At 48.8% G+C, this 14,193-nt stretch overlaps 2 protein-coding genes across 19 annotated transcripts in view; one reads left to right on the top strand and one right to left on the bottom strand.

Annotated features, from left to right (window-relative positions):
• TMEM150C (transmembrane protein 150C) overlaps positions 1-5,646 on the top strand; it is a 27,097-nt gene extending 21,451 nt beyond the window's left edge. For all 18 annotated transcript variants that reach the window (XM_086889133.1, XM_086889125.1, XM_086889135.1 and 15 more), the window contains 3 exons: positions 54-181; positions 2,500-2,677; positions 3,319-5,646. In XM_086889133.1, coding sequence (XP_086745259.1) covers positions 54-181; positions 2,500-2,677; positions 3,319-3,527 — 515 coding nt within the window. In that variant the 3' untranslated portion in view covers positions 3,528-5,646. The remainder of the gene's footprint in view (positions 1-53; positions 182-2,499; positions 2,678-3,318) is intronic.
• ENOPH1 (enolase-phosphatase 1) lies at positions 5,634-14,193 on the bottom strand. The gene is made up of 6 exons (XM_023926221.2): positions 14,011-14,193; positions 10,967-11,068; positions 9,892-10,094; positions 8,851-8,983; positions 8,474-8,597; positions 5,634-7,465 (listed from the first exon to the last, which is right to left on the bottom strand). Exons 1-6 carry the CDS (start codon positions 14,092-14,094, stop codon positions 7,326-7,328), a joined length of 786 nt encoding a protein of 261 aa, XP_023781989.1. The 5' UTR covers positions 14,095-14,193; the 3' UTR covers positions 5,634-7,325.

The raw sequence follows: 14,193 nt of genomic DNA, 5'->3' as shown, positions 1-14,193 counted from the left end.
TGCTGCAGCAGGTTCTACCTACTGACGCCCCTTGCCTTGTGTTTCCTTCCCAGCGCTCGTTGTGGCTGTCCTGCGCTTCATTCAGCTGAAGCCAAAGGTGCTCACCCCTTGGCTGAACATCAGCGGCTTGGTGGCACTGTGTCTGGCCTCTTTTGGGATGACCCTACTCGGCAACTTTCAGGTACTGCTCTGCAGGCTTGGACTGCTCTGCCTCTGATGTGACTTCCCCGCTTTTCTAGCAGATCTGCTTGGATCTCTGAACGACCTGTGATGTGAGCCTGGGAAAATCATGTGCCCCAGCCCTCCCTTTACCTGCTCTGCCACCCTGTCTGCCACTTGTGTGCCGAGATGAAGGGCCACAATCACTTTTCACGTGTCTCCAGCAGGATTTGCACTTGCATGCTTAGACCTGACCTGCTAGGAGCCACAGCAGGAGCCTCCTGAATCTGTTGAGCCCTGGGAGTTGGTGCAGATGGCCCTGGGTAAAAGGGGAGTTGAGCAGGAAGTTTGCGGACACATCTGTGCAAACAGATGCACAAATGCCCGTACAAATTTATCAGGCAGCTCAGTGTCCTTCTTTTAAAACATATGTTGCTTTAAATCCACCTCCTGCTGATCCTCAGGCCTGCCAGGAGAGAGACACAGCAGAGGAGTGCTAGGACTTGTGATGGGTGTGTGGGTGAGGGCCCTCCCATCTCCCTCTGTTCTGCAACAGTATAGGAGCAAACATCTGCCACATCTGTAGGGATGGGTGTCCCCTGTGATCACGACTGTGTCTGTCAGGGCTGCAGTGAAAATCAAGGTGTTAGAGTCTGTGGGGCTTGGGTTTGACTCTCAGGCTCTGCCTCTCACTGGGCTGCGTGTAATGACCCCCAATAATGGCAGGAACTGAGAAAGGTCAGTGCAGGCTGGCTGCTTCCCTGGCTTTGCATGACAGGGACCCAACACAGAAATGGTACTTGTTTTGTGAGGGGTGAGGAGGATCTCTTTGGATTGTGCAGTTATTGAAGGAACTTGGTGTCCTTTACAGTTTACTTTTTTTCTTTTTGAATGAGGTGTGAAATAATTTGACTTTTATGAACTTGGTCTTCCTAACTCCCCAGTACAAGCCCAAAACCCAGGGTCTTGTTTTTATCACAAGAGCTTCCCAGCTAGGGGTTATGAAGCCTTTGTAACAGCTTTGTCTGCCTCTGAGAAGGGTATTTCTAGTACAGGACAGGCACTAAGAAACAGTTTTGACTTCTTCCTTTTTTCACTCTTCAGAGCAAATGATTGTAATTTAACAGTAGATGCTTTGAATCATGCCTGGCTGTAAATTCTGATTATTCTCTGATATCTAAGTATCTGTTCTTTGTTAGTTACCTGTATCCTTTCTTAGATCTTTTGTCAAACATGAAAACATGCGGTAATGAGAGCTTAGTCTGTGCTCCTCCCTGCCTGACTGCTGAGCTGAATGTGGCATTAAATCATATTTCTGGAAAATTATACCTTGGGTGTTTTAGAGGGACATTATAGCTGAGTCCCTTGCGGTGCTGACTATCTTGGGAAAGCCAGCTCAATCCTATTTTTACCTGAATGATTATTTGGACTTACTCTTGAAAGAAATTCAGGGTAGAGAGAGAAGGGGAGGTATCAGTGGAGGCACAGCAACCAGATTGTTGTCATGTAGATTGTCTTATTTGATGGGTATTTGTTAAATCATCAAACAGGAATTAAGGCTGCAGGGAGAAGTTACAGACTGGTGGTTTCTTTTCTAGAAAAGCCTCAGAGGCAGAGGGAAAATGGAAATTGTTTGGCTTAAGCCCATGCTGGACTTTTTGAATGGATTTACAGCCTCAAGGGATTTTTTTGCAGATTCTTGCTAGTTGAACCTGGCTGTCATTTTGCCTTGCCTGAGCCCTATGAGACAGGGCAGCCCAAGGAGCAGGGAAGCACTGGCACTCCAGAGAGGTTGGGTTCATGTTGCCTCAGACACCAGGGGTTGAGAATTGGCAGAAGAGGAAATTTGGTGGGAGAAACTTGCCAAACCAGGAGCATGTATTTGTGCTTTGGCTTGTGCTAGCTCAAGGGAGTGTCAGGGGCTCTGCTCCCTGCAGCTGGCACTGAAGGTGCACAATTTGCATCCATTGCAGGGAGCTGTACAAGACCCACAGTGGGTTGTCCTTGTCTCCCCTGGCCATCATTTTGAGCCAAGGAAGAATTTATTTCTGAGCTCTGCTAATATTTGTGAGTCTTGTCAGGGAGCTGTGGAGACAGTCCCCAAGCAACTGCATTTTCCACTGTGCTCTTGGGCTTTGGGCAGAATATCTGCTTGACTGTGACAGCTGTCAACTCACCTTGGCTCTGTTATACCTTATGCCTCTGCCAGAAGAAATGATATGGCATCTTTGTCTCACACCTCAGTGATCTCCACTCTCCCCTACCCCACCTCAACAGCAATCCAGCTAGCTATCACAATTCCTGCTGTATCCAGGCCATCACTGTTTTATTTGTTCTTAGCTTTCCAATGATGAGGAGATCCACAATGTGGGCACGTCGCTGACCTTTGGCTTCGGGACATTGGCGTGCTGGATCCAGTCTGCCCTTACCCTCAAGATCAACCTGAAGAATGAGGGGCGGAAAGCTGGGATTCCACGAGTGGCTCTCTCAGCCAGCATCACCCTCTGTGTGGTGCTCTGTATCCTTTGGTCTTCCTCCCCAGGAAGCCAGGTACTGTGTATGTTCTGCAGCAGCTCTTCTCCCACCTGTCCTAGGATCCCAAAGCATTTTGGAATGCTGCTCAGCCTGTCTTCATGGCACAATCCTATTTCGGTGCCATACTGTATAGAGTGATGCTTCCAGATTTCACAGAAAGGGACAATTTTGCAGGTGATCTAAAGAGAAGGAAATATTTCACAGTGTGTGTTGAAAGGTGTTCCCATTGCCTGCGGCGGGTGCGCTGATCTGATCCATTTCCCACTGGGAAGCTCCTGGCAGGTAGGGGCCCACAGACAGGACCCCACTTGCTGGCTCTGCCCCTGGCTAGCTGGATGCTCAAGCAAATCACTGACTTCTCTGCACCCAGGTCTTCCCCTCTGTAAATGTTTATCACCCTGATCTGGGATTAGGAAGCCCTGGTCCAGGAGAGCTGCTGTGCTCCATGGGCATCATTGGACACCTGACATCCCTTTCATCTCTAGCATCACATTCACACTCTCCTCATGGTGGCTGGATGGGTTGACTTATCCAGGTGACTTTGTTCAGATTTTTTTCCCTTTTGTCTTTCAAACTGGTTGGTGTCTCTGCTCCCAGTTGTTCTCCTTGACTTTCCTCTTCCAGATTTCATCCTTATGGCCCAGGGCATTCACATGCATGCTTCCAGGATCCAGTGGGGCCTAGTGATGTGCTTCCTGTGCTACTTTGGCACCTTTGCAGTGGAGTTCAGGCATTACAGATTTGAGATAATTTGTTCTGAGTACCAGGAAAACTTTCTGAGCTTTTCCGAAAGCTTATCAGAAGCCTCCGAGTACCAGACAGATCAGGTGTAGCCTGTCTTCTGGCAGGGGGGAGGGGGGCAGGTGTGGTCTCATGGGTGAAACATGACCTCATTTACACTTTTTTTATGAGTTTGTTTTCATGTGCAATCATGATGGTATTGCCAAAGGGCTCTGAGGGTGGCTATCTCACTAAGAGCCAAACAAATAGGTGTCTGATGGAAGAGGAGTGGATCCATCTCAGCGGCAACGTGAGAGAGCACAAGCTGCTTAGTTTGCACCACCATTGACTCTTTCTGAGTGGCTCTGTCACACTCCTGTGGTTCAAAACATTCAGCAGCCTGTCCTTGCGATGCCCCTCCGAGACCAGTCCTGCTCAGCCCAGCCTGCAGAGAAGGAGGTGAAGGAAGCAGACTTCTTCAAACAGCAGGAGTCTTCAGGAGTCTCCAATTCCCGAGTCACCAGATGTGTTTTTCGTGTGTTTCTCGGGTTGTTTTCTTTGCTGACAACTGGGGGAACTTGGTAGGGTGAGCAAGAGCAGCTGTTTCTTCAGAACCTGGAATCAGACACGGAAGACCCCAATGGACTGGCTTTTATGGCAAGCAGGCAGGCATTTCTTCCAGACTGGAAAGCAGCCAGCGGTAAATCTGGGTTTGGAAGGAACTGTGCTGTGATCAGGAAGTGAGACTTAGCTGATGCTGCCTTGTTGCTGGGCAGATCATCCCCAGGCCAGAGGGGGTGACACAGTGGGATGCTGTGCTTGGCTTCCTGCTGGGGAGTGGTAGGAGTGAGGTGCTGAATTAAGATGAGAATGTCTGTGTGCTCTGAAGACGACCCAGAAAAGGCTGCTTTTTCCATGCATAGTGCTTCCACGACAAATTGTGTACAGTATTTCAAAAGCTTTTTAAACTTTTTTTTTAATGTTCACTGAGGGGAAAAACATTGTGTTAAGAGTCACCAGGCTTGTCTGCCTGGAGAACGGTACCAGTGGTTCTGGGCACAGGGTTTGGTTTTGCTCCTTGTGCAAGCCAAGCTTCAGACATGCTGGTTTGGGCTCTGGGCCCCTCAGTGTGGCCAGCTGTCCTGAGTGGAGCCTGCCTTGGGTTTCCAAGGTGCCAGGAGGGAGTTCTGCCCCAGAGGCTGGGTGGTCTGCCTGAGGGCTAGAGGTGCGAGAAGGGAACAGCAAAACCAGAAGGGTTTCTTCCTCCCTAAAGGGAGATTTTCAAACAGAAGGCCTGTTTTCAGAGAAGGAGCTCAAAGCCCATTTGAAAACCTAATTTTGGGAAGGCTGCTGTATTGGCTGGGCAGGGGAGTGATGGGAGTTGCTGCTCATGAACATGGCTCCTATTTTCCTCCACAAATCAGGCTCAGCTAAGGTCTACATCTTGTCTGAGCTGCAGGAAAGCAAGCAGAAATTAAAATGGTAGGAAAAGGCACTTGAATGGGAACTCGTGCTGCTCTGTGGCATTTCTGACAGAGAGGGAAAAGGCAAAAGGTCACAGGCCTCTCCTGAGGAGAAACAGTTAAGACAAACTGTGTGTTAAGTAGAAAGCTTTCAGCCAGCCCTTTATTATATTCTGTGCACCAAATGTTCTCAGGCAGCTGTTACAAATCCAGAGCATTTTTGGCCAACAGAAGGTTGTTACAGATTGCTGAAGGCTTCCTCCTTGTAGCAGTGTCATTAATGGACAGCTTTCCTGGAAGGATGTGCTGAGAGTGGCCAAGGACACAGCAGTGTGAAGTGCCAGCTCCCTTGAGGCACATCCTGGGAGCTCCTCCTGGGTAAGGACAGGAGGGGACAGTCTGGGGAACATGCAGGTGGGCATCCTCTTGCACTGGCACACACTCAGTTCATATGGAGCACAAAATAGCAATTTGTTGTAGGAGTGTTTTACTGTAAATAGTCCACTGTGACTTTTTTTCCCTAATTAATTAATATTTTCAGTTTATTATTTTAGCTTTTGTAATTTTATCAAATGAAAAAAAAAGATGATGTGGTTATTTTTTTTCCTTTTTCTCCTTTTCCTATATGCAATCCAAACCGAACTTCAGGTTTTTAGTGATAATTCTGTACATTTCTTAGAGTATTTCTAACAGCACATTTCAGTACAACTAAATGACAACTAATATACACTAAAACATGACCACTAAATAAAGTGCTTTTATGGAGAAAGTGAGCTTTATTTTTGTCCCTATCCCAAGCATAGCTTTCTGATGGCAAAGGCGAAACAAAAGGTGAGTATTTATTTACAGTGTAATGATTAACATTATCACTTAAGCCAGGGACCATTCAGCCATGCAGATACACTTATTGTAACAGCACTAATTAGCAGGCTCTTTCTAGGAGCAGGATCACAGCCATTGCCCAGCCCAGAAAGGCATCTGGACTAGTTGCCCCACAGCCTGACCTGCTACTATTAAATTTTTAGAAAGGCCATGCTGGCACAATGTGGTTTCCTCTCCAAGTGCCTGTCTCCTGTTCTTTACCCATCAGCCTCCCTCCACAGGGACAGCTGTAGGTGTAGATCAGAGCTCAGGAAGGCAGCATGCACATATTAATATTCTGTCTGGCTGTCAGGACAAGACACCTGTGCATGAAGTGCCAGCAGCAGGGAATGGGGACATGGGGATTTCAGACTGCCTCTGACTCCACTACTACCAGGTATAACCTACCTGTGGCTCTCACTCCTGCACTGAGCCAGAAATTAAATCCTAAAATAGTCAGGGAGGTAGTACAGCTTCCTTGGCAGGACAAGGCTGCTGCTTTAAAGGACTGGGGAAGGTGAAAGCAGGAACACAGTGTTCACAGGTTTAGAAATAATAAAATTTGCCTTTTAGGTGCTGGGATCACAGGTGTTAAGACAGGAAGACTAAATGCTGTGATGGAGTGAACACAATGAAAGCAAAGTTATGGTTTTATTTACCACATTAGCATAATTTAGGTAAGGTGGAAAGGTCAGGGGGTTAATTCTCATCAGATGCAGCAGGATGTCTGCCCTCAGGAGCAGTTTGTCAAGGTTTGCCCACAGCTGACCTGTGCTTATTAGTGCTATGAACATGTGATTGGGTGATGCTGGCTGGAGGAGGAGCTCCATGGGTCAGTGCCGAGATACTTCAGAAATGCTGTCAAGTTGTATCCCACAGCCCAATGCAGCAGTGAAGTGTGTCCACGTTTTAATTTTTAAAGCTGTATTTATATATACTCTACTTCATTCTGGGTTAGGCTGGCTGTGGAGCTCTAAGCAGCTTCCATATGCAAGTTGTACTGTTTGGTACCTAGAGCTGCTGCAGACACAGCCAAGATACACATTGTTCCTTGTCTAAAGAGCTTGGCTCTTTCTGTGGCAGCCCAAACCTACTGTATTACAGCTGGCATTTTCCTTTGAGAATCCTAACTGTGAATATTTTTGACTTAGCCAGAAATCCTATCTGCAGGTAGAAGCTCACATATCCCTCCTTGGTCCCCAGCACTCCCTCTGGGACAAGGGGACATAAACCTTGTTTGCAGACTGCTTCTAAAAATGACAGAGCTCACAGTTGGGCCTCTCAGCATCAGATTTCAGAGGATGAGTCTGAAGGAAGCATTCCCTTAGCTAACTGCTAGCCAGGAAAGGGAAGGAACAGCAGGGCTCATGGATGCTGCTCCCTGCCCTGTTCCCAGCTCCAGCTGGCAGCAGGCCTCTGTCCTACTGCACAAGGGACCCCACACCACACTCTCCATCCATACCTGCCTGCATGAGGCCCAAGACATAATGTGGATTTGGTTTGAAATTCTGATTATGGACAAAATTACCTAACATTTCACAAGGACAATTAGGTGAAGCACAGTCTTTTGTGCGTGCACCGCTTTCCCTAAGTGGAGGAAGGCAAGAAAAGTTCAGTGAAAGATGAGATGAGGCTGTAATAGGATTTCTCATCGTCTGTCAGTCCTGCGTTGCCTGGTCTGATCACCACAGCCACGTGAGTGTCCGCCTCCTCGGCTGCATTGGCTTCTGAAACAAACAGAGTGAGGAGAGTGGAGGTGAGAGCTGCTTACTGACCTCTTCACATCAGGGTTCTTAAGGCTTGAGGATGCCCCAAAACACTCAGGTGCTTTTAAAGGCTGAGAATGAGAAAGCAGTGTTTGGACGTGGCAGGGCTCTAGAGAGGAACCAGCCCCTGGCAGACCTGCTGTGGATGGCTGTAGCTGCAGGAATGAACAGGAGCTGGCTGTCTCACCATCCCCTCGCCTCTGCCAGCTGATGGCTGTCCAAGGCACCTTGCAGGCAGCACACTCCATCAGCTCCATTCCTGTCATGAGGCTGTGGTCATCCTGTGGCATTTGTGAGTCAAACACTCCCCTCCTCCGGTCACTTCTCACAAGCTGCTTTTTAGCTCTCTGAGCACAAAAGGCTACTGGATCCAGGGAAAAGGAGGCAACTACAAGCTCCCACCAGCTCTGCTGCCAAGGCTGGGGAGGAGGTAAGGACTAACTCCATGGACTGAGCTGGCTTAGACTGAGACCCAGTGCCATTTCTGCCAGAAAGACGTTTCCAGCAAAAGCAGGAAATTAAATTAGCTTCTCAAGCCTGACTTTCCAGGGGTCAAGTCTTGGCAACCTGAAGCAATGTTTTCGTGCTGCTGAACACAGCCTAACCATGACTGGCACAAAGAACCAGCCACGTAGCAACACAGCAAACACCATCATTTCCCCTGAGTGCTGGCCAAACCACTGACCCTGTTTGTAAATGGGGCATGCTTCAGCTCTGCTTCGGCAGTCTCTCTTTCCTGGTTAGTGCAAAGGCAGGTTTTCTACTTGACCTATTTTCCCTCATTGCAGCGCTGCACACGGACATCCCATGGCTACGTGCAGGCCCGGGTGTGTAAAGGAGGATGGCAGCAGCTAGAGGGAAGGTGCTGAAGTGTTTCTGGGGTGCTTGTGAGAAGTCAGCAGCACACCTCTGAAGAGCACCTGCCTCCCCTGCACAGGTGAGAGCCAGTAGGACTGGCAGGTCACATACCTCGAGGGACATCTGTCAGGAAGAGGATGTTGTTGGTGGCGCACCCAATACTGGCAGCAATCCTCCTGTAGCTCTCACTTTCTACCTTGGGGCCTATTTTGGTATCAAAGTGGCCATCAAAGAGCTGAAAGAGAGAAGGACAGGCCATTGCTGAGTGTCACCTGAAGAGCAGGGATCAACCTCCCCCCCTCCCTTTCTGCCACAGTAATGAGGGGTTGGTGCAGCCATGCTCTCACAGTCAACTGAGCTGAGTTCCCATGGATCAAACCCCATCTTCCTGTCTCAGAATTCATTCACAAGGTGTTACAGCAAGGGAGGTTGTGAGGGCAGTGCTCTGCAGGGGGAGAAGCTGTAAGGAAGGTGGTAAGGTTATCTACCTCTAGGATATCACCTTCTGTAGAGTATCCAAACAGAAGCTTCTGGGCTTCGACGCTGCCTGAAGAGTAGATATAGACCTTCATCCCTGCTTCCCGCCACTTCCGGATGGCTGGAACAACATCCTCAAAGATTCTGGAGCAAAACAGGGCAGCAGGTAAGGGCAAACCCAGAGGCACCTGGAGGGACATCATTAGCCAGGCACTGTCACAGTTTAGTCCCATTAGTTTGCAAAGGGACTTCATTTTCAATCTGCTCAGGGCTTCTGGAAGCAGGGAGTCTCTTTCAGCAGCAGGTGCTGCAGAGCTGGGCAAGGAGATTTTAGAGATCTCACTCCTTGGATGCAGCCAAGCAGGCAGCTTTCTCCACGGTTTTTGGGTCACTGTACAGCAATTTAGCCTTGTTTTTAAAAAGAAAACCAACAGGATATCTGCCTCTCTTGACTTGTTTTTGGGTTTTGTTACTTTCTCTGATGGATATTTACATTTTTCTGTGAACTCATTTTCTTCTTCCTCATTTGACAAAACACTTTGTGAATTTATGGGCTTGTTTTACTTACTTAAGAGACCTGAAATGCATAGTTTAACCAAGTATCTCTTAAATAAGAAGATCAAGCTTAATTTCAGTTGTCCCTATTTATGCATTCCTGTGTTGTGGCTGAAACATAAAAAGGAACTGAAGACAAAAAGAAGTGGAAAGGCAGGAAACACACAGGTAAAACACAAAGCAGGAGGAAACAACTGAAAGGGTCTGACCCTACAACCCTTGTTTGTTTATACTTGTTCCAAAATAAGAGTGTAATTTGGGGATAAAAAATGCAAGATGGAGTACTGTAAGAAGCTCATACTTGTGTCTTAGACTCTTGGTTTACCAAAAAATCTCTCAAATACCGGCTTATCTGCTGAGCTAGTGATGCTACTTGTATTTGTAAGCGGGGCTGTTCCGGAACAGCTTATGCAGCTATTTTGCAACTTTTAGTAAAGATGCCCCACCATACCTGCCCCCCCCGGAGGGGGCACACAACTACTCACACAGTTACTCACTCTCCTTTGACGTGCCCAGTGGCATAGGCTGCCCTCCACATGTGGCCCTGCAGCTGCTTCAGTGCCGTGGTCTTCCTGTCCAGGGACATCTGCCAGTGCACGTTGTCTACAACCGCCTGGATGACGCGCTCCAGCTCCTCCTCCCCGCTGCCGCTCTCCAAAGGGATCGGCACGGCCCCGTCCAGGCTGGAGTCCTCCTGAGCCTGCAAAGTGGTGTTACAGCACGGTGTTAACAATGCCAAGGTTGTGGGTTTGATCCCTGCAAGGGCTGTTCCCTAAAGAGTTGGGCTTGCTGATCATTGTGGGTGCCCTCCAACTCTGAATTTTCTGATTGTGTGCAATCATCTGTGATAAATAGAGGGGAGGGAAGAGGTGGAGCATTTTCAACACCTCTAATGTAGGAAAGTGGTCTGACACCTGCCTCCAGGCACCCCTGTGCGGGACACTGCTTGAACTCCTCTTCACAATTACAGGGTTTTACAATGGGGTACAATGTTGTTTGAATGCTTTTCTCAATGGAAAATTGAGACTTCAGTTGTGTTTAGAAATACTTGTTTGGATTGTACTTTCCAAACCAAACAATTAGCATTACTATAACCATTTGTAAATAGTCTAATGAGAACTATGCTTAAGTATATAAATACTGTAATTAAGGCAAATAAGCAAATGCCTCTGTTGGCTTCAGCCACCAATCTCAAATTGATGCTGTGTCCCTGTACAGAGGCAGCATCCACTGCCCTGTGTGGAACAAGTGCTCTGCCATCCCCCTGTGCTGCTTCCCAGAAGAGGTTTGGATTCAACAAGAGAAGGGCACAGTGCAGGCAAAAAGCTGGAAAGTCTTGGCTCAACAGCTGCCCAGGGGCTCTGAAGAGCAAGATGTGCTGAGGGACGCTGCTGCCTGCCACGCACAACCCCAAGCTTTGGACGGGGGAGAATCCAACCATTGAGTCAACTGGCCTCCATGGATGAGGGCAGAGATGGGGACAAATGTGGGGTGACTGGGAGAATCCGAGTGACTTGAAGCCTCGGGCACGCTATGAAAACGCAGAGACACGGAATAACTCTGCTACTTAACCTGTTTCCTCAGAAGTCCGACATCCCGCTGGCACTCCTCCTCCTCCCAGTGAGCACGCAGATACTCCTTCACGTTGTCTTTGATGTAAGGGAACAAGGTTTCCTGGCAGAAAAACAGGCTGCTCCTTTAACCTGGCAGAGGTAAGGCTGACTGGCTTTTAAAGGAACCGTTCGCACATGCTGCCGTGTACAGTTATTTTCCCGAACTTAAGCTTCCCCTACAGTGCTGCAGCTGGTGAAACTTCCTGACAAGGGTGTCTGCCTGGGCACAGGACTGAGCCAGCCTCAGGCCAGGATCAGTGCAGGTGGATTTTTTTTACACAAACGTTTACACAGCTGAAAGTTTTAAAGCCTGTGATGGAAAGGTGGGTGATAACTTTTCCTGGACTTGCCAAAAAATGTCTCAAATGGCACAAGTGACCCCATACTCCCACCAGCTGAGGAGTATAAGGCCGACAACGTACTCTAAACAGGTAAGTTATGCTATTGTATTTTTGATGGGGCACTTGTCCTAGCAAAGGTCATTCTGAAAACACATCTTCATCTCTCACCAAAGCTAGAGGACCTTTTAAAATTAAAAGCCGGGTCCGGTGACACCGAACTCCACAGGAGAGTCTTGCAAATGAAATTAAAGAGGGTTTGGGAAAAGTGCCACAGGAAAATTACAAACCTTCACAGAGATCCCAAGGGCAACCAGAAATAATTACAAATTGCTCTCATTAGTGGTGTTTCACGAGTCAGAAGCCACAAGCAGCCACCGTGCATCTCCGGGTGCAGGAAAAGCCTCAGGTCAAGGAGAAGGGCAGGGAAGTCCTTCCTTCGGGTAGAGAACTGAGCTTTTCTTAATTGGGAAAATCTAACCCGAACTCACCTCTCCTAAAAAATTGCCCATAGTCTCTTGTTTCGTGTTGTATGTCATCTTTAGCTTGTTACTGAATTAAGAAAGCAGTGGTCCTGAGAGTGTGATGTGGAGGCAGAACTGCAGGATTTTCTATTGCTCTAACATTATGTTTTTCATGTTGTATTTTTTTTTTAAAAAAATGCAAATTGCCTAAAGAATTAAAACAAATTTGTCTATGGAAATCAAAAGCCTTGTAATGCCCCCTCATACTCTCTCATTTCCTTTACTTTCAAACTATCTTTTAAATCATGGAGGAAATTAAAGAGAATCCCCTGGGAAATGCAGCTGACTTCCTGGCTTGGTTTAACCTCCTTTACAACTCAGATATCAAAAGGACCCAATTGTTTTTCAAAAGCAGTGTTTCATACTCTTGTGCTGGCTAAGAAAAACTTCCAAACAGAAAGACCAGTAGGTTCTGTGACTTGGGGGATTTAAAAAGGGTGAAAGTCTTGGTCCACTGGCAAATGCATTGGTCTGTGAACTAAGAGGGGACACCCATGTGACAGCTGGAGTAGTGGACAGCTAGTGGGACAGATGGTTTATGGATGTCAAGAGTGATCCCAGTCAATGATGTGCCGAGTTTAATAGGCCATGAGTCTGTATGGAAGAAAGACTCCAAATACTCTCTTTTCTGGTATCTTTCCTTAATCCACCCATCAACTGAGTCATTCTATTTCCTTACTCTGCAGACTCAGCAATTCCAACATTAGAGAAAGGATTAAGTAAAATTGTTTAATATTGAAGAATAAAGTGTCTGCTGAACCATCAGTGGACCTTTCAAAGGCAAACAGAGGTCAACTGAGAGACCAAATGAAATAGCTTGTTCCAAGCATTTACAGGATTTCCATCAAACTTAATTTTATTGAGAACCAAAACTCATTTGGCCTCCCTGCAACAGAAAGACTGTGTGGAAGCCCAGAGTCTCAGGTGCATGGCATGTTGTTTGCAAAACTGCAAAACAGCTTCAAGGTGGACAGAAACAAATTAGTGGCTCTGTTAGATGTTTACTAAGAAACCTGAGCTGTCCAAACTGTCTGAATTGAAAGATATTGAGCGGAGGGAGGCAGCTGTAATGCCATCTAGGTCTGAAGTTTCCTTAAGAGCACTGGAAGAACGCGGATAGCAAAGATATAGGTCATGCTGTTCATCTGGTAAACTGTGTTAGCAGAAGCCTCTAGAAGGCCTGGCAGGAGCCTTCACCTGCCATGTGGGTCACAAAGCACCTTTGTAAGCCACCGGCTGCAAAGATCTACCAAAAGCTGTAGTGTCTCAGGGAAAAATGCAGGTTAATTAGCGCCAGGAGAAGGGATACATCCATCCCTTCGCTGTTTTAGCAAGCCGCTCCCTCCCGCGAACCCAAAGCCTCCCGGAGAGGAGGAACCCGCGGCTACAACAATTCGCTGCTCTCCAAGCGCCTATGACTCGCAGACGTCCCGGTCCCCTCGGTTCTGCACCGAAACCGGCATTTCCCGCAGTCTTAAGCTTTTTCCTAGGCAAGGGAAGCCACTCGTGCATTCGCTCCTGTCGCTCCAGTGTTTGTGGCGTGTCCCCTGCGCTGCCCGCAGTGCCGGACGCGCTCCTCCGGCACACCGGGGGCATCTGCCTGCAGCCCAAGGGAAAAGGCAGCGGGCAACCCCGAGAATTACCGATTACCGCAAATTGATAATTACTTCAATTAAGGCTAAGAAGCATCGTACTTCAAAGAGATGGCACTTGAGGGAGGCTCTCTGCAGACCCGGGTGCGGTGCCGCAGCTCCAGCCATCAAAGGAACAGCGATGCTCGAGGGCTTTTCCCGGATGAGGCTGCTGCGAGCACTCCAAGTGCCCAATATCCATGAATAATCCCTGACCTGCCCCGATCTCCGCGGCAGTGCCCTGCTCCCCAGCCCACCGGAGGGGCGGCCGATCGGCAAGACAAGGCGTATTTTCTCCTAAGCGCTATTCGGGAAAATGCAGAAAATGGGTCACGGCTTTCGCTCCCGGCGGCACCTCGGCCTATCTTGAGGCGAGCTGCCAGGCCCGGGAAGGTCACCGTACGAACGGCGATGCTACGGGAGCCCCCCGCGACGCCAGGGCTGGGGGTCACGACAGGAGCGGCGATGCCACCGGAGCCCCCCGCGGTGCCGGCGGCCACCGGGTCTCACCTGGACGAAGGCGATGGGGGTGGTGGTGCCCTCGATGTCCAGCAGGATAGCGCGCACCTCCGCCGGCACCGGCAGCACGCCCATGGCGGCGGCGGCGGCACGTGGGGCGCACCGGGGACGCGCGGCGGCGACGGCGGGGAGCGCCGCGCGGCTGTGCCCGCCCACGGAGCGCCCGCCCCGCCC

This window comes from Cyanistes caeruleus, chromosome 5 (genome assembly GCF_971803275.1).
Source record: "Cyanistes caeruleus chromosome 5, bCyaCae1.hap1.1, whole genome shotgun sequence".
Taxonomy (NCBI): domain Eukaryota; kingdom Metazoa; phylum Chordata; class Aves; order Passeriformes; family Paridae; genus Cyanistes; species Cyanistes caeruleus.
This window is presented reverse-complemented; position numbering and strand designations above follow the sequence as displayed.

Coding starts and splice junctions, on each gene's coding strand:
- ENOPH1 (XM_023926221.2), bottom strand. CDS start 14,094: ATGGGCGTGCTGCCGGTGCCGGCGGAGGTGCGCGCTATCCTGCTGGAC. Junction 11,069..14,010: donor CCCCCATCGCCTTCGTCCAG/GTGAGACCCGGT, acceptor TTTTTCTGCCAG/GAAACCTTGTTCCCTTACAT. Junction 8,598..8,850: donor CAGAAGGTGATATCCTAGAG/GTAGATAACCTT, acceptor TCTCTCTTTCAG/CTCTTTGATGGCCACTTTGA.